Source organism: Misgurnus anguillicaudatus, chromosome 10 (genome assembly GCF_027580225.2).
Source record: "Misgurnus anguillicaudatus chromosome 10, ASM2758022v2, whole genome shotgun sequence".
NCBI classification, from domain to species: Eukaryota; Metazoa; Chordata; class Actinopteri; order Cypriniformes; family Cobitidae; genus Misgurnus; species Misgurnus anguillicaudatus.
In genome coordinates this window covers 36,479,195-36,497,421 of record NC_073346.2, presented here as the reverse complement: position 1 = coordinate 36,497,421, position 18,227 = coordinate 36,479,195, and the positions used below count along the sequence as shown (strand labels likewise).

Here is an 18,227-nt window from a genome sequence, read left to right as displayed (position 1 = left end):
CAGTTTAGAGAGCCAATCGTGTTAAATAAACATAAGTAAAGACCTGAATATGTATCAATGATTGAGAAAACATTTATGCATTTAAGGGTTAAACTGCAATTCCCGTTATAACGTTTAAATATATTAAAACATCTGTGATCGAGGGTTGATTAAAGGGTTCAGTTGAGGATGAGCGCCATCTGGTGTAAAAACATAACATTACAAAACGTTTCGAAGCAAATGTTGCTGTCAAACAAATAGTTAAATTATTCGTTGTCTCGACGTTTAGCTAAATCACGTGACTTGATAAGTTTTTACATCGAGAAACATTTCTAATCAAGACTTCATAGACGAGAGTTGAACTTCCTCTGGACGTAAATACGAACACGGTGAGTTTTTATCTAAAATAAATTATTATGATCTGCGAAACTCTTAATAGGTTAACTTTGTGAATAAACAAAAGTGTGACGTAACATTACCTGTATAACTTCCTTGTTCAGCATGCTTTTACTGTAACTGTGGGCTTCCTCCAAAACTCCAGAAACATTTCAACCATCAAATATATTTTATATTTATTTTGGTTACAAACATCTGCTTAAAAAAACTTATAACAAACAAACAATACTTTAATGTTTATATTTGTTGGGTTATACAGGCAGAATTTAATTTCATCATGATATGTTTTAACCTAACCTAAAGGTCTAACTGTGTTCGTGTTGTTCATAACTAGTTAGATAATTAAAAAGTTACAGTATTTAAATGAATAAAATTCCATTTAGGAATGGTTTGGTATTGTCATGTTATGCTCTTTTAAAATCCTGAGTTTTATCATAATTATTTACTTACTGCTTACATTTTGCTGTAATAACAGACCTGCATTTTAACATTATATTTTACTTTAGGTAGTATTGTATACTAACACAGTTTATATTAACACACACAAATCTAAATTCGCAGATTTGCATGAATGATTTTACTGCTTCCAAATAGAGTTTTAAAGAGACACACGAGATGGTTAGTGCTTGTGTGTGCATTAAAGGTCCCGTTCTTTCTGTGTTTTTAAAGCTTTGATTGTGTTTAAAGTGCGCATTTCATGTGTTCATGTTTCACGTGTAAAAAAAACGCATTATTTTTCACGCAATTTACTTCTCTCTCTATATAGCGCTGTTTTCACTGTCCTCAAACGGTCCGTTGTCTTTGATGTGTCCTTGCACAGAACTCGCGAGACAAATGAGCACCTGCTTCAAAAACAAGCCCATATTATAATATTATTTAGTTTCAGCATTATAATTTATTATTTATTACCAATAAATGAGCCTGCAACATATTAAATTAAAACTAGCCCCCCACACACCTGTTTCTTTTGCCCCAAACAAATATGTTCTCTAGATGTGCCTTGCTTGTTTCTCCTCAACTTAAAATAGCCTGAAGATTTGTGTTGATTGTATGAATAAAAGCATGCATGCACTACGTTCTGATAATACTTTGCTTGTCCCACACGCAGGGTTGACTTCTGTCTGCATCAGTATGTCTCTGACAATGTCTAAAGGTGACGGGGTGACTGTTATCACCGTCAGCACAAACCCAAAGAGTAAATGGCCCATTCTGTGTCAGATTCTGGGTACCCTGTGTTACAGTCCAGTGTGTTCTGTAGCTCACAATATGAAAGGAAAACTGACAGAAACTCTGACCGCTCTTGGGGTGAGTAACTTTATTTTTGATAATTATTATTATTTGGATTGAAATGGGTATTTTCCAGCATTCGATGCTAACTGGTTGATAGCCATTATATATTAATGACAGAGGACATTGTACAATAACAATATAACACAGTCTCATGTACCTTATTGCTTAAAAAAAGTATGCTGGGGAGCTGTTGTTATATGGTCCTATTCTACAGATTGTACAGATGATCGTGGGAATCATAAATATCGCAATGGGGATTTTTCTTGTAAGCATCTATTGGTACTATAGCCTCATTCGGGACTCACAAGCACCTTTTTGGCTCGGTGGTATGGTAAGATTAATCTTATTCTTCTCATCCTTATGTTTTTAAATCAGTAAAATCCATTCAAGACATAAACTACATGGGACAATAATAGTAAAAGATGATCTCATACATTTAAATGGACTTGTGAGTAAGTGGCTTTTAGGTTGTCTAGGACAGTGGTTCTCAAACTGGGGTCCGGGGCCCCCAGGGGGCCGCGAGATGGTGCCAGGGGGGCCCCAGTTTTATGACGTTTTATAAAATATATTCATTTACCATGAATTCTGTGTAATTAAACCTAAAAAAATAAGGCTCCAACAGCACTAATTTGTATAACTTAATATGTTTTGTTTAATTAAAATGTTAAATTTTAGAACAGTTTTTGTCATAAATTTTCTTTGGGGGGGCCGCAAAGGAGTGCACCGTACACAAGGGGGGCCGCACGCGGAAAAAGTTTGAGAACCACTGGTCTAGGATATTTTTTTCTGAAGTAGTGGTTTTTGTAAAATAAGCTTGCATGCACTTAGAGGGTTTTGCAGCTAAAGAAAGTCAAATTTGATTTCAATTGATGTATTTTCATATTTTTATTTGTTTGCTTTGTGTTGTAGTTTCTTGCAGTTGGAATCGTGTGTATTCTTGCTGCAAAGTTTCCCAGTCCGTGCGTGGTAAGTGTGCGTCAAATTTATCACTTACATTTTGTTTGTTAAAGGTCCCGTTCTTTCTGTATTTTTGAAGCTTTGATTATGTTTACAGTGCGCAATATAACATGTGTTCATGTTTCACGTGTAAAAAACACATTATTTTTCACGCAATGTACTTATCTGTGTCCTAAAAATGGGCTGATGTCTTTTCTTGTTTTATGAAATCCCTTTTTCAGAAATACGTATTGAGTTCTGATTGTGTCAGCAGCTTAGCTTAGCAGAGTCGTGTGAGTTTATCTGGCGACTGACGTATTACTGTGGGCGGACTTTACTAAAAAAAAAACTGCAGTGACGTCATTAAAACAGGAAGTAGAGGGCTGTAGTCCAAATCGGCCTTTCGCTGTAGGCTTTAAAATAGGAATTTTGTTAAAGAAAATATATCGCCTGGCAGTGAACTTTGAGCTTTATCATTTTGCAGGTATTATTTATGCTATTATAGCAACATAACACACTAACTAAAGTTTGAATAATGGATCAGGAAAAACGTGACCTTTAAGTTTTTTATTGCTCTTTCTGTTTTCTCAGTATCATCAGTTTATATTGTTTGTGCATTACAGTTGGTCATCGCAGTGATTTTGAACATAATCAGTGCTGCGTTGGCGATCACAGCTGTTGTGTTGCATTCAGTGGATCTGGCAACAAACTTCTCTCCATACTACTATCCAAACTGTAATGATGATGACGATTATTATTCACGTTATCGTGTAACAGCGTCCCCTGAACGGAGCATGAATCGGGAGATGTGTCTGTACTACAGACATCTCAGTCAGGTGAACGAAACATGCTGTTAATGCATTTGTAATAGCGAGCTATTATTATATTATTATTATAGTTTTTTTTTTAAATGAACCCTACACATATTGGATTATAGCTAGTACTCATTATTTTCTTCTATGTGTTATGGCCCTTTTGACACCGATTTCTTTTTCTCACATCTAGATGATCTATAGAGGTGTTAATATCATGATGATAGTTTTGGCAGTTCTTCAGCTCTGCGTAACCATCAGCTTCTGTGTCGTGACTCTGAAAGCTTTGTGCAAGAAGAGCGAAGATGCACAGGTATTAAATATCACCACAATTACAACAACCAATCACATCCATTGTGATTAAGACAATTTAAGAGAGATGCATGTTTGTTTGTGGTTTTACAGTCTGTGGAGGACCCACAACTTTACAAGCCTCTCGTGGAGGACGTTACTTGCAGTCCTGCATGCTAGAGAAACACAATGAACATGGATGAAAAAGCAACACAATACTTATGTTACAGGTTAATGGTTTTGAGGTCGATTATTTACAGCAGAGCTGCATTTAAAAATAAATAACTAGAGCACCTCTTGCATTTATGTTACAGATAGCACCTTTATAATATTTTCACTTTGTAGAAAAAATTTTATATTCATGAGTTGAATTTGTTCTCGGCATTCACAGCTGACTCTAAATAAATCTAGTTTTTGCAAGTTTATTTTATATACTGTTAAATATAATTTAACCTCGCATTTATGTGGCTTGCTATGGTATTAATCAAGCTTTTATTTTCATCTGACATGTAAAGAGTATTTCAGAAACAAAATGGCATTCTTTTAAAATGACTTTTTTGGCCACTAGGTGGCGAAAGGATATTATACTTACCATTGAGGAAGCATAGACACCCAGTCATAAATGTCAGAGGATAAATGTCTAGTGCTAAATTTAATTTACCAAACAAAATTTGACGTAAACAATAGGAAAAGGTTAAACTTCCACCATAAGCCCATTTGATGTATAGAGTTGTAAGATTTTATACAAATGAATCAACTCTGAACTCTTTTATTGTACTCATTTAGACATTTCTCTTTGTTGTTTAATTTGATGTTTATTAATTCAAGTCTTTTTTTATGCTTGGGCTCAATAGACTATAACTATCTGCACTCACTTCCAAAAACTTTGATTTCAACTAAAACATTTAATGTGCATCTATTTGATTTTTTAATTTACATGTAAGAAGTTTCTTTTACTCTATATTAGCATATGTTGATGTCTATAAAATATACTGACAGTCATTATCTTAAAGTAAACCCCAAAGTGAAGCACTTATTTTTTTGACAACTATGTTATCCTGCTTACTGCACAGCTTTTTACTAAATCAATAAATAAATAGACAACATATTGTTGATTATTTTATATGAAGTTTATGCAAAAGATGTAAACAGTTTAATTTGTTGTTAGATCAGCACTCAATAGGCTACAAAAAAATTTGACCACAGCACCAATCAGGATCAAGTATTCAATACAGCCATGCAAAATAAATACATGATCTGTGTGTGACATCCAGGCTAAAGTCTTAAAATCTGAAATGAGATGAGCATCAAAGTTTGATTTTAATCTTTGACATGATCTTACTCAGTTAATATTAATGTGTAGCACCTGTTTAGAACCATATTGTGCTATATAGAACCATATCTAGTGCTATAGTGGTGCAATATCACCCCCGGATGGTTCTTCATAGGTGCTTTATAGGTGCTCTATAGCACTAAAAATGGTTCCCCTATGATTACAAGCTTTTAGTGCTATTTAGCACTATTTTTTTAGAGTGTGGGATGCTTTAATGTAGACAAATGTAAAATGACTTTAGCTGGGTTTTCACAGATTGGGTCACATATTTACACTATTCAACATTTGAAGTTGATCAAAACCATTCCGAAAAGTTGTCTTCAAACCAATACCTATTAGGACAACTTTGATGAGCGTTTTTGATCCACTTCAAATATTGACCAGTAGGGCCTATGTAATGTATGGTACTTACAAAATACGGTATATGTTCGGAAAAGCCATTTTACCGCATGGTAAAAAATATAGAGCATTTTTGTCAAATCCATATATCTTTTATGTTATGTTAACTTAAAAAAATAAATTAAACAATGTCAATGTGATTTTATAAGTTATGTCAACTATTTACAAGCCAAAACTTAAAATAGTAGGTTGAACTAACTTGCAAAACCAAGTTGTTTTAACTTGCCACTTTGTCGGTGTGAGCGAAAATGTCCTGTTTTTAGGTGTGTCCTTTTAAATGTAAATGAGCTGATCTCTGCACTAAATAGCAGTGCCGTGGTATTAAGGGGCGGTATTATCTCCTTCTGACATCACAAGGGGAGCCAAATTTCAATTACCTATTTTTTCACATGCTTGCAGAGAATGGTTTACCAAAACTTAGTTACTGTTACTAAGTTACTGGGTTGTTCTTTTTCACATTGTCCACTGGGGACCCAATTATAGCACTTGGAAAAAGACAGATTTTCATGATATGTCCCAAATTGATAAATCAGGATGAAACCACATTATACAGGACCCCCCCCCAACTAAGTGTACTGATATGTTTTGATAAGGTTGTTCAGATGTCATTACCACAAAAAACAAAACTACTTTCAAACAAAACGCTTTTTTTTGCACCGTACTTCAGTGGATTAGAATGGTATTGAAATCTCTGTTGTTTCTCCTCACACAATGAAACTGTAATATAATATAATAATAAAATAAAAAGTTATTTTGGGCATAACATGTATTGTAGTAGGCCTATTTTCTCATGGCTGGTATTTTCTGCAACCCCCCCCCCAAAAAAAAAAAAAAAACTAAGACCCTTAAAGATGTACCAACAGACAGTAACCTTAAACATGATGCCAACAACCATTTTACACACACTACAATATTTCATTTCAATATTTCAAAAGGGTTATGTAGAATGAGGTAGAAAAAATGGCTGACCGCACACTGAATCCAAAAATTATTATTTCAAAAGGGAACAGATTTGCATTTGATCTGCATCTTGTCATTTAATTTTAAATATATGCGATACATTTAATTTTAACCTTTGTAAAACTGTTATGTTTATATGTTTTTCACAAAGTATTTCTTTCAATGCGACGTGAATATATTTCCTTAAATTTAAAAATATTGAGGGCTAAAAAATGTTAACACTTCAAAATGAATTTACTTAAAAAAATTGGCCAAAAATATATCAGAGAAAAATATATTTTTGTAAACATATTCCAAAATATATTCAGCAAATATATTTTTGGCCATTTTTGTATATTTAAAAAAAAAAAAAAAAAATATATATATATATATATATATATATTGTCGTGTGGGAAACACTGCCATTTCTATTATAATCATTAAATCAGTTAAAACATCTGTTATATTATTAATGTAAGGTTGGTTAAAGGGTTTAGGATGAGCGCCCTCTGGTGTCAAAACTAAACATTATTTTGAATCCAGTTGCCGTGTCAAACAAATAGTTAAATAATTCGTCGTGTCGACGTTTAGCTATAATCACGTGACTTGGTTAGTTGATACTTCAAGAAACATTTCTAAACAAGACTTCATAGACAAAAGTTCAACTTTACTGTAGTCTAAAATACGAACACGGTGAGTTTTCATCTGAAATGTATTAGTTATGATCAGCGCAACTCACTTACTGAATAAACAAAAGAGTACTCGTGACGTACCTGCACATCTGGATATTGTTCAGCGTGCTGTAACTGTTACTGTGAGTTTCCTCCGACAAAACTTCAGGAAAATTTCAATCAACTTCAAACCCAGCATTTTTATAGTGTTACATTCTCTGTGGGTTTCAGATGTGCTTTGCTTGTTTCCCCTCTAAAAATATGAATTAGCCTGAAGAATTGTGTGTTCATAATAATACTTTGCTTGTCCCACACGCAGGGTTGACTTCTGTCTGCATCAGGATGTCTCTGACAATGTCTAAAGGTGAAGGGGTGACTGTTATCACCGTCAGCACAAACCCAAAGAGTAAATGGCCCATTCTGTGTCAGATTCTGGGTACCGTGTGTTACAGTCCAGTGTGTTCTGTAGCTCACAATATGAAAGGAAAACTGACAGAAACTCTGACCGCTCTTGGGGTGAGTAACTATATTTTTAAAGTCTTGGATGCTATTGGTATATAGCCATGCTGTACTAATGACAGAGCTAAAGCATCTTCATGTGAATCACATGTAGGCCTACTGCAAAGTAAACAAGTTTTTTTTGTGGAAAAACCGAGTTTAGTCACTTCTTTCATGAGTCTTGTTAGCTCTCAGTCTTTTACATATGGGTGATTCTCACGAAAACTTGGTTTTAAAAATGTCAAGCGAAAATGTAAAAATTCCTTAAATTTACTTTTTTTCCCACCAGAAATTGAAAAACAAAGTCTGGAGTAAATGGGAACATTAATTTAAAAACGTTTACTTATCATTGAACACTTTTTGTAACATAATTTAAAAAAAATTCGTCCTAAAAAATCTCATTACCGTAACAGTCAGAAAACATCAACACTGACATATTTTCAAAATGACATGACAAACCTAAAAGAACATAATTTGGAGATTCTGAACATGCATTTAAAATCAAAGTATTATGCTTCTATTAATTAAATTAACATTTAATAAGCATCTGTTGCGGTAATGATAATTAAAATGTCGTGTAAGCATTCTGAGACAATATTTCAAATTAACTGTAAAAAAATGATCTTACCTGGTAGCCATCTTGAAGTAACTGGTCCATGTGCTTGTTCACTCAAAATCAAATTTTATTAAAATTCTGTATGTGTGCTTAAACTGTTCTCAAAAAGTGTTGCGGAGGATGAGAACATCAGGCATGGACACATAATTTTCCTAATTTTTCTTCATTATTATTATACATGAATATTCAGTAAATATTTTTTCTGTCATCTAAAGTAGTCTAGCAAAACATCCATTTATTTTTCTTCTAAATATTTTTGTGTTAATTTGATTAAATTACAACATAACGCATGTTCAAACACAGCCGGACACATTGCGGTAATGAGAATTTCAGCAGAAAATGAGATAAAATTTACAATTATAAATTCTTATGTTGAAATCACACATTGTGCAAGGTAGAACACAGTATTGTGTTAATTCTGATGCTTTTTAATGTTACTATATTACACATTTTAAAGCTAAAGTCATTAGTGCCGTGGTGTTTCAATGGTTTCGTGAGAATCACCCATATACGTTGTTACTCCGGAGGTTTGCAATGACTATATTTACAATTTAACAGTCTCTTGAACCTTTTTGCTTAAAGGGGACATTTCACAAGACTTTTTAAGATGTAAAATAAATCTTTGGTGTCCCCAGAGAGTACATATGTGAATTTGTAGCCAAAAATACCATGTGGATAATTTATTATAGCATGTTAAAATTGCCATTTTGTAGGTGTGAGCAAAAATTTGTTATTTTAAATGCAAATGAGCTGATCTCTGCACTAAATGGCAGTGCCGTGGTTGGATAGTGCAGATTAAGGCGCAAGGGGAGCCAAATTTCAGTGTCCTATTTTTTCACATGCTTGCAGAGAATGGTTAACCAAAACTAAGTTGCTGGGTTGATCTTTTTCACATTTTCTAAGTTGACAAAAGCACTGGGGACCCAATTATAGCACTTAAACATGGAAAAAGTCAGATTTTCATGATATGTCCCCTTTAAGAAGGAACGCTTATGAGCTGTTGGTGGTAAAAAGTGTATATATATTGTCCTATTTTATAGATTGTACAGATGATAGTGGGAATCATCAATATCGCAATGGGAATTTTTCTTACAAGCGTCTATTGGTACTATAGCTTCATTCGGGACTCACAAGCACCTTTTTGGCTCGGTGGTATGGTAAGATTAATCTCATTCTTCTCATCTTTATGTTTTTAAATCAGTTTATGTAGGACAATGTGAATCCATTCAAAACGTAAACTACATTGGACAATAATAGTAAATGATGATCTCAAACATTTAAATGGACTTATGAGCATGATGATTTTAGAATATCTTTATGTATGTGTATGTGTGTGTGTGTTTTCATTTTTTTATTTGTTTGCTTTGACTTTTAGTTTCTTGCAGTTGGAATCGTGTGTATTCTTGCTGCAAAGTTTCCCAGTCCTTGTGTGGTAAGTGTGCATCAAATCTATCTCTTACGTTTTGTTTGTTATGTTTTTTATTATGCTTTTAGTCTTCTCAGTATCATCAGTTTATATTGTTTGTGCATTACAGTTGGTCATCGCAGTGATTTTGAACATAGTCAGTGCTGCGCTGGCGATCACAGCTGTTGTGTTGCATTCAGTGGATCTGGCAAGAAACTTCCATCAATTCTGTGATATTGATAATTATTCACGTTATGGAGAACCTGTAACAGTGTCCCCTGAACAGAGGAAGAATGAGGAATTGTGCCTGTACTACAGACAACTCAGTCAGGTGATCTTCTTTTTTTTTCAGTACGTTTTTGTATCAGATCTTCTTACAACGAAACGCGCTGTTAATGCATTTGTAATTTGGAGCGAGCTGTAGTTTTATAAAAATTTCCCAAAAGCATGTGTTTAGATTCACACTTACTTTTTATTGGATTACATCTAGTACTCATATTACTTTCTTCTATGTGTTATGGCCCTTTTGATTTTTTTCTCACATCTAGGTGATCTTTAGAGGTGTTAATATCATGATGATAGTTTTGGCAGTTCTTCAGCTCTCCGTAACCATCAGCTTCTGTGTCATGACCCTGAAAGCTTTGTGCAAGAAGAGCGAAGATGCACAGGTATAAAATATCACCAGAATTACAACAACCAATCACATTGTGATTAAAACAATTTAAGAGAGATGCTAATGTCTGTTTGTGGTTGTACAGTCTGTGGAGGACCCTCAACTTTACAAGCCTCTCATGGAGGACGCTACTGCAATCCTGCATGCTAGAGAAACACCATGAACATGGATAAAAACACTACAGGTTAAAGGTTTAAAGGTGGATTATTTACAGCAGAGCTGCATTTTGAAATAAATAACTAGAGCACGTTAGCATCGACCTCTTGCATTTATCTAAGAGATAGCACCTTTATAATATTTTCACTTTGTAGAAAAATTATAATATGCATGAGTTGAATTTCTTCTCGGCTTTCACAGCTGACTCTAAATAAATCTAGTTTTTGCTCATTAAAGTTATTTTTTATATACTGTAAAATTGAATCTCGCCTGTATGTGGCCTGATATGAATCAAGCTTTCATTTTACATGTAAAGATTATTTCAGAAACAAAATGGCATTCTTTTAAAATGACTTTTTTTGACCACTAGGTGGCGACAGGATATTATACTTACCATTGAGGAAGCATAACTAGACACCCAGTCAATGTCAGAGGATAAATGTCTAGTGCTAAATTTAATTTACCAAACAAAAGCTTAACATTAACATTAGGAAAAGGTAGAACTTCCACCATAAGCGCATTCAATGTATAGAGTTTAAATGAAAACCTATAAGATTTGATACAAATAGATCAACTCTAAACTCAGTTACTGTTACTCATTTACACTTTTCTCTTTGTTGTTTTTAAATTTAAGTCTTTGTTTATGCTCGGGCTCATGACTATAACTATCTGCAGTCACTTTGATCAGGTGACCAAAATGACGAGACCAACAAACAAGTAATCCTTTACCGCAACTAAAACATTTAATGTGCATCTATTAGATTTTTTATTTACACTGTGCACCTGTAAGAGGTTTCTTTTACTATATTTGCATATATTACCACATGTTGATGTCATTTAAGTATACAGACAGTCATTATCTTAAAATAACCCACAATATAAAGCACTTTTTTTGACAACTGTATGTTATCCTGCTTAATGCACAGATTTTTACCAAATCAATAAATAAATAGACAACATATTGTTGAGTTGAAATTATTTCATATCAAAAGAAAAAACTGCAGAATGCAAGAGCTGTAAGCAGTTACATTTGTTGTTAGTTCTCAATACACAAAAGGATCAAGTATTCAACAGCCGTGCAATAAATACATATGTCTGTGTGTCTTATATAAAGTCTAAAATGAGATGAGCATCAAAGTTTGATTTTCAATCTTGGATTTTAATCCTTAAAGATATCAAGGTTATATTTTCACAGAATTTTGCAAGGTCTTTATACACCACTGACACCAGTTATATATATATATATATATATATATATATATATACATATATATACATATACACACTCACCTAAAGGATTATTAGGAACACCATACTAATACTGTGTTTGACCCCCATTCGCCTTCAGAACTGCCTTAATTCTACGTGGCATTTATTCAACAAGGTGCTGAACGCATTCTTTAGAAATGTTGGCCCATATTGATAGGATAGCATCTTGCAGTTGATGGAGATTTGTGGGATGCACATCCAGGGCACGAAGCTCCAGTTCCACCACATCCCAAAGATGCTCTATTGGGTTGAGATCTGGTGATTGTGGGGGCCATTTTAGTACAGTGAACTCATTGTCATGTTCAAGAAACTAATTTGAAATTATTTGAGCTTTGTGACATGGTGCTTTATCCTGCTGGAAGTAGCCGTCAGAGAATGGGTACATGGTGGTCATAAAGGGATGGACATGGTCAGAAACAATGCTCAGGTAGGCCGTGGCATTTAAACAATGCCCAATTGGCACAAAGGGGCCTAAAGTGTGCCAAGAAAACATCCCCCACACCATTATTACACCACCACCACCAGCCTGCATAGTGGTAACAAGACATGATGGATCCATGTTCTCATTCTGTTTACGCCAAATTCTGACTCTACCATCGGAATCAGAAATCGAGACTCATCAGACCAGGCAACATTTTTCCAGTCTTCAACTGTCCAATTTTGGTGAGCTCGTGCAAATTGTAGCCTCTTTATCCTATTTGTAGTGGAGATGAGTGGTACTCAGTGGGGTATTCTGCTGTTGTAGCCCATCCACCTCAAGGTTGTGCGTGTAGTGGCTTCACAAATGCTTTGCTGCATACCTCGGTTGTAATAAGTGATTATTTCAATCAAAGTTGCTCTTCTATCAGCTTGAATCAGTCGGCCCATTCTCCTCTGACCTCTAGCATCAAACAAGGCATTTTCGCTCACAGGACTGCTGCATACTGGATGTTTTTCCCTTTTCACACAATTCTTTGTAAAACCTAGAAATGGTTGTGCGTGAAAATCCCAGTAACTGAGCAGATTGTGATATACTCAGACCGGCCCGTCTGGCACCAACAACCATGCCACACTCAAAATTGCTTAAATCACCTTTCTTTCTGACATTCAGTTTGGAGTTCAGGAGATTTTCTTGACCAGGACCACACCCCTAAATGCATTGAAGCAACTGCCATATAACTGATAATTAGATAATTGCATTAAAGAGAAATTGAACAGTTGTTGCTAATAAATCTTTAGGTAAGTGACAAGTGTATATTATATTTCTGTCAAGGGATACTTCTAAAAGTTACACATTCACCTTTAATACAGGAACACCCCCCCCAAACTGACATACTGTAATGTACCTTATACTCCCACATCGATGTGTTTTGATAAAGGTTGTTCAGGTGTCATTACCAGAAACGAACAAAAATACTTTCAAACAAAATAGATGTCAAGATAGCTTTTTTAGCACCGTGGTTATGCTTCATTGGATTACAATAGTGTTGAAATCCCTGTTTTTTGTCCTCACATGATGAAACTGTAATATGATACAAATCTATGTCGAGCATAACATGTATTGTGTAGGCCTATTTTCTCACGGCTGCTATTTTCTGCATGCAAAAAGAAAACTAAGACACGTTATGGATGCACCAGTAACCTTAAACATTAATGATGCCAACAACCATTTTACACACTTTGTTTAAAAAAGAACAGATTTGCATTTGATCTGCATCTTGTTCCTGTTAACCGTATGACCACTTCTCACTTTTACTTCATTACAGCTGTCTGACGCATTGTGTGATGATGTGATTATATCATGTGATTTATACTGTATGGTTTATGTGCTATGAGAGTTTGTTATTAGAATGAAAGCTGTTTAAGATTTGTATTGAGAAACTCGTTGTTTTTGTTTGTTGATTTAAAGACTCTTTGCCTCTCAGTTAATCAGAAACAGTTAAATTGGCCAAGCATGTTAGTGCACACAAAGCGGTTTGTAACCGGTTCCAGAAGATTCTGTATTTGGGTTGACACAGAATAACATCACAGAAAAAATAACTGCGAGCACAGAATGTGGGAATGTGCAGAAATGTAATCAATATTAATTTAAAGTTTACATATTGAGAGCAGAAGAAAGATAAAAAAGAAAAGAGGAATAAGTGTGTAAAGAAAAGTTTGTTATTTTGATAATATGCATTTTTTTTAAATCTTTAAAAATTGCATATTTTGGGGATGATGAGAGTCAGATATTTTTAGGCTTAGATGTGTTTACCTTACTTACTTTACATTTATGCATTTGGTAGACACTTTAACGACTTACAGTACAGTGCATTACAAGGTATAAATGTTTTATCAGTATGTGTGTTGCTTGTGACCTTTTGCACTACTTTTTTGGCAATACAGTACTTTACCCCTGAGCTAACAAAAGTACTTACAATCCAAATACATTAAAGACTCATTATAGACCATTGATTTTTATTTTTGGTCAGGCACGTGACAGTCATCTATTGAATTTTCAGACCTTACGAACAAGAGCCATGGGTTCCTCTCGTTGAGAACCGTGCTTACTTTCAATGCAAACTTTTCTGCTCGCTGTCCTTAACTTGTTGGACCAGGAAGAACCTCAGCCTATGAAAGTATTTCCACGTATGCATCAAATCCTGTTGGATGAGCTTGTGCGCATCATTGGAGCCAATCACCATCTTAACATTTATTAGATTTTTTCCTAGATAAAATTGTAAATGAAATTATTTAAATAGAGACGACATTAGGGAAGAACTAAGGTAACATTGAGCCGATAAATGTCCACACAAAGAATTTCTGCATCTCATGCGAAACCGACTCGATGCACGTGATGTTTTTTTGCGTTCCTGAGGTCACCTGATGGGCCGGACTCAATGCGAGGCTCTGTGGCCAAATCATAATCATGAAAAAGTCATTTCTTGCGTTTCCCAAAGCTAAAAATGAATGCAGTCGGTCAGCTTTATGTTATTGGTGGGCCTCATTTCTGTTGATGATAACAGATAATAAGTATTTAATTAATAATTACTTAACATACGTCAGACACTCTTTGTTACACAGTTGCCATTTGTTTAGAATTTTTCAAAAGATCAATGCAGTTTTTTTTTTATAGCTTGAAAACAAATCAGTGATGATTCTGTATTATGTTGCAACAAGCCAACAACATGACGATTACTAATGACTCATCTTGCATTACACAGATTTTGGCCCAGTTAAATGCCCTATAGAGTCTGAATGTACCCTCCCACATAGGGTTAACTCAGTATTTTTAAAGCGGGAAAACCCTAAAATATAGAGGTGATTTCCAAAGAAGTGGTTTAACAGAAAACTGCAAAGGGGGCATGGCCCTTTAAGAGAAGAGGCTTTGTTGCTAATAGCTAAACTTTAAAGCATTATGGGTAGTCTTGTGTAAAATGGTCAATGACCTCTCAAGAGACCATATAACTGACACGTAAAGCAACCAATCACATTTCGCTCAGTGCCGAGTCATGTTTAGGAGCTTGATGCCCTCGACGGGATATAAAAATTTTTGTCCCATGCACAATCATTTAATATGTGTTAGAAGATTTTTCCCATTTCAAGGCTTGATTTTAGCTAATATTAATTTATAGGCTAGTGTGTTCAGGTCACACAAACTCTTATAGTTTGTTTTGAGGTTTGTTTTGACCGCTGCACTATAGGGAGGATCTTTAGGATAATAATAGATGCGTCTGTGGTTTCTGTGCATAATTACAGAGTATGATGGGTGTTTCACCCACAGTAAATCTATTTATACAGTGAAACATTCACTGTGAGTTAAAAGGTGGAAGTACAATACACTTGTTTAGGAAAATGAAGTTTGTGTTCTAAGACCATTAATGAATTATATGTGACTCTTTTTTGTGAAATCAAGGCAAGTCTCAGAATCTAATAATGTGATTAGGACCATCAAAGTTTGATTTCAATCTTTGACATGACCTTACACTACAAAAAATGCTGGGTTATTTTCAACCATTGGGTCAAAAAGGGTTGAGCCCAGCAGCAGGTTGCAGTTTAAGCAGCTTAGGTGTTGTTCAGGTGCTGATCTGGCCCGGAGCACTGCAAAAAATCTTGTTTTTAGTATAAATATCTAAAAATTCTTAAATTAAGATGCACTTTCTTGATGAGCAAAATGACCTAAGAAAATAAGTCTAGTTTAACAAAATACAATTTTAGCCAATGGGGTGAGAAAAACAATCTTGAAATAAGTTAAAAATTTTCTTAAACACTTAAAGGAACAGTATGTAGGATTGTGGCCAAAACTGGCATTGCAATCACAAAACTTGTGGCTAAAACTGGTACTGCAATTACACAATTGGTGGCCAATACACAAAATGACAACATAAACATCAGTTGAGGGCTGCAACTCCACTTTTTAAATGACAATATCCTGGCCAGAACACTGTTGTGAGTGATATAAGTATTTGAAATGAAAATGATTTCTTAATGTCTAGTGACATCGGGCCATTTCATGATTAATTGATATACATTTCTTACATACTGTTCCTTTAATTTAATTTAATTTTGCAATTTAACCTACGCTGGGTTGTTTCAAGCCATTGTTGGGTCAGATATAAACATTTTCTTGGTTAATTTCAACCGAGCTGCTGGGCTCGTCCCTTATTGACCCAATGAAAAGAACCCAGCATTTTGTAGAGTGTACTCTGTCAATGATAAATATATCAAGGTGATATTTTCACAGAATGTTCTTTACATTATGTATGATTTTATAAAAAAACAAAAACACATCTGTATAACACCTAAAACATTAAACCAGATTTGCATTTTCAAAAGGAAATATCAGCACTTGCAAAGCAGCATAAGAATAATGTTCAGGTTTTAATTTCAGATGTAACTCAGCATTTATCTAAAAGGTTTAACTCAACAGCAAGTCACTTCTGATAAGTGTCTATCAGATACTTAACAATGCAATGCTATCTGAGGTGGCTAACTTATATTAATTAGTACGAGCACATTGGCATATTTTTTGTACAATTTGCTTTTTGCCCTTTGAAGTTGGGGTGAGGTGTTTTTGTATGATTCACTTCGATGATGTTTTTGTATGAATTCATACAAATTAGCCAACTGGTAAAATACGTACAAATTTTTGTGAGATCAGGCTACAGATACATCTTCTTCCCAATTGAGTGGTATCAACCAAGTGAATTATGTATAAATAGATTATGTATAAATAAAAGAATATATGCAGTTATAATTCAGTATGGAGATATATAAAGATAGACAGTAAAACCCCTAAGTAGAATGTTTGAGGAATATCAATATACTGCTGCTTTGTAAGAAGTGTGGTACAAAGTATTTATGGAAATGTTTTCACTTTTCCTGAGAGCTCAGGTTATCAGATTTCACCAGAAACCGTCTGTAACAGAATCTTTGAAGTGTCTAAATCCAATAATGCGATGGACTGATTCTAAATCAATGCAATGACTGCTTGAAAAGGGAAAATGTTTAACACAAAAAGTTTCAATTTTTAGGGGCACTCTCCATAGACACAATGGTTTTTATAAACTGTATATTCTACCCCCTTCCCCTAACCCAAAAAACGCTCTGCTATTTATCATTCTGTATGATTTATAAGCTTGTCTCCTTATTGAGTACAAAAAACGTCCCCACAATGTCAAAAAAATACTGGTTTACTATCATTTCATCCCCAAAATTTAGGGATTACCAGGCACACACACTTAAAAAAAAGAGTTTTTTTATAAAAAAATAGCAATGGTAATAATAATAGTAGGTTTTGCATCGATAAGTAATATTGGATATTTCTTGCGAATATCAGGTTTTTATAGCCTCAGATCAGATTGTGATACCTGAATGAAGCCTGGTGGCTGGAGGGAAAAGTATTTAATTGTTTTGCATAAAAGCTTACAAACACAAACTTTCTTTTTATTTGGAATAATATTAATTAACAAATTGATTCACTATAATATTGTGAATGTGGTAAAAAAGACAGTAATCAGCATCAGTTTTAATTTCAAGATAACTTTAATGTTCGATATTTTACTGCAAGACTACAAGAAAGATATTGCTGGTCTGCACTAAAATAAAAGAGCACATGATTGTATAATGTGCATACATCTCTTCATACATCTACCTCACTCTTGCATAGCCCGACAACCCTTTGCAGTTTATTCTATACTAGAAACACCCACTTCCACAGAAGAGACCATCTGACCAACGTGTAAAGCAGCCAAAAACAGTTTAGTTTAGATCAGAAATAGAAGAAACCACATTAATGATGTGTCAGTTTTGAAAAAGCCTTAAATAAGGCTAAATGTGTGACTATGACCAGAATCTGTTCAAACATACAAAGAACATATTTGTTTCACTCAAAATGCACAATTGAGGAGTTCAGATGCAAAACCTTCAAGTGCGTCTGACATGTTTTCTTGTAAATGAGCATTTTTATGAGGCTTTTATGTTTAGGTTCACTTTAATGGCAATGAAAAGGTTATTAGTCAGTAATTGAAATGCCTTATTTTCACAAATGTCACTTTAATCATTTCATTGGTATTTAACAAATTTGTCTTTCACGGCAAAACCCTC

At 34.4% G+C, this 18,227-nt stretch overlaps 2 protein-coding genes across 5 annotated transcripts; both read left to right on the top strand.

The window, feature by feature from the left end:
- Positions 1 to 239: 239 nt before the first annotated feature.
- On the top strand, positions 240 to 4,810 carry LOC129448701 (uncharacterized). The gene is made up of 7 exons (XM_055211269.2): positions 240 to 368; positions 1,481 to 1,680; positions 1,880 to 1,996; positions 2,575 to 2,631; positions 3,225 to 3,437; positions 3,607 to 3,726; positions 3,819 to 4,810. Exons 2-7 carry the CDS (start codon positions 1,507 to 1,509, stop codon positions 3,882 to 3,884), a joined length of 747 nt encoding a protein of 248 aa, XP_055067244.2. The 5' UTR covers positions 240 to 368; positions 1,481 to 1,506; the 3' UTR covers positions 3,885 to 4,810.
- Positions 4,811 to 6,916: 2,106 nt separating this feature from the next.
- Positions 6,917 to 11,353, top strand: LOC129448702 (transmembrane protein 176A). 4 transcript variants are annotated; one of them, XM_055211272.2, is made up of 7 exons: positions 6,917 to 7,068; positions 7,366 to 7,562; positions 9,201 to 9,317; positions 9,536 to 9,592; positions 9,696 to 9,896; positions 10,114 to 10,233; positions 10,324 to 11,353. In XM_055211272.2, the coding sequence occupies exons 2-7, from the start codon at positions 7,389 to 7,391 to the stop codon at positions 10,399 to 10,401; spliced, it is 747 nt and encodes a 248-aa protein (XP_055067247.2). In that variant the 5' UTR covers positions 6,917 to 7,068; positions 7,366 to 7,388; the 3' UTR covers positions 10,402 to 11,353. The 4 variants fall into 4 exon arrangements, with proteins under 4 accessions (XP_055067247.2, XP_055067245.2, XP_055067248.2 ...); XM_055211270.2 differs by having other exon boundaries at positions 6,930 to 7,068; positions 7,363 to 7,562; XM_055211273.2 differs by having other exon boundaries at positions 7,040 to 7,189.
- Positions 11,354 to 18,227: the final 6,874 nt, after the last annotated feature.

What these genes read in the sequence shown, in the direction of transcription:
- LOC129448701 (XM_055211269.2), top strand. Translation starts at nt 1,507, where the DNA reads ATGTCTCTGACAATGTCTAAAGGTGACGGGGTGACTGTTATCACCGTC. An exon ending in AAACTCTGACCGCTCTTGGG is followed by an intron (nt 1,681 to 1,879) that starts GTGAGTAACTTT and finishes CCTATTCTACAG; the next exon opens with ATTGTACAGATGATCGTGGG. An exon ending in AGAAGAGCGAAGATGCACAG is followed by an intron (nt 3,727 to 3,818) that starts GTATTAAATATC and finishes GTGGTTTTACAG; the next exon opens with TCTGTGGAGGACCCACAACT.
- LOC129448702 (XM_055211272.2), top strand. Translation starts at nt 7,389, where the DNA reads ATGTCTCTGACAATGTCTAAAGGTGAAGGGGTGACTGTTATCACCGTC. An exon ending in ACTACAGACAACTCAGTCAG is followed by an intron (nt 9,897 to 10,113) that starts GTGATCTTCTTT and finishes TCTCACATCTAG; the next exon opens with GTGATCTTTAGAGGTGTTAA. An exon ending in AGAAGAGCGAAGATGCACAG is followed by an intron (nt 10,234 to 10,323) that starts GTATAAAATATC and finishes GTGGTTGTACAG; the next exon opens with TCTGTGGAGGACCCTCAACT.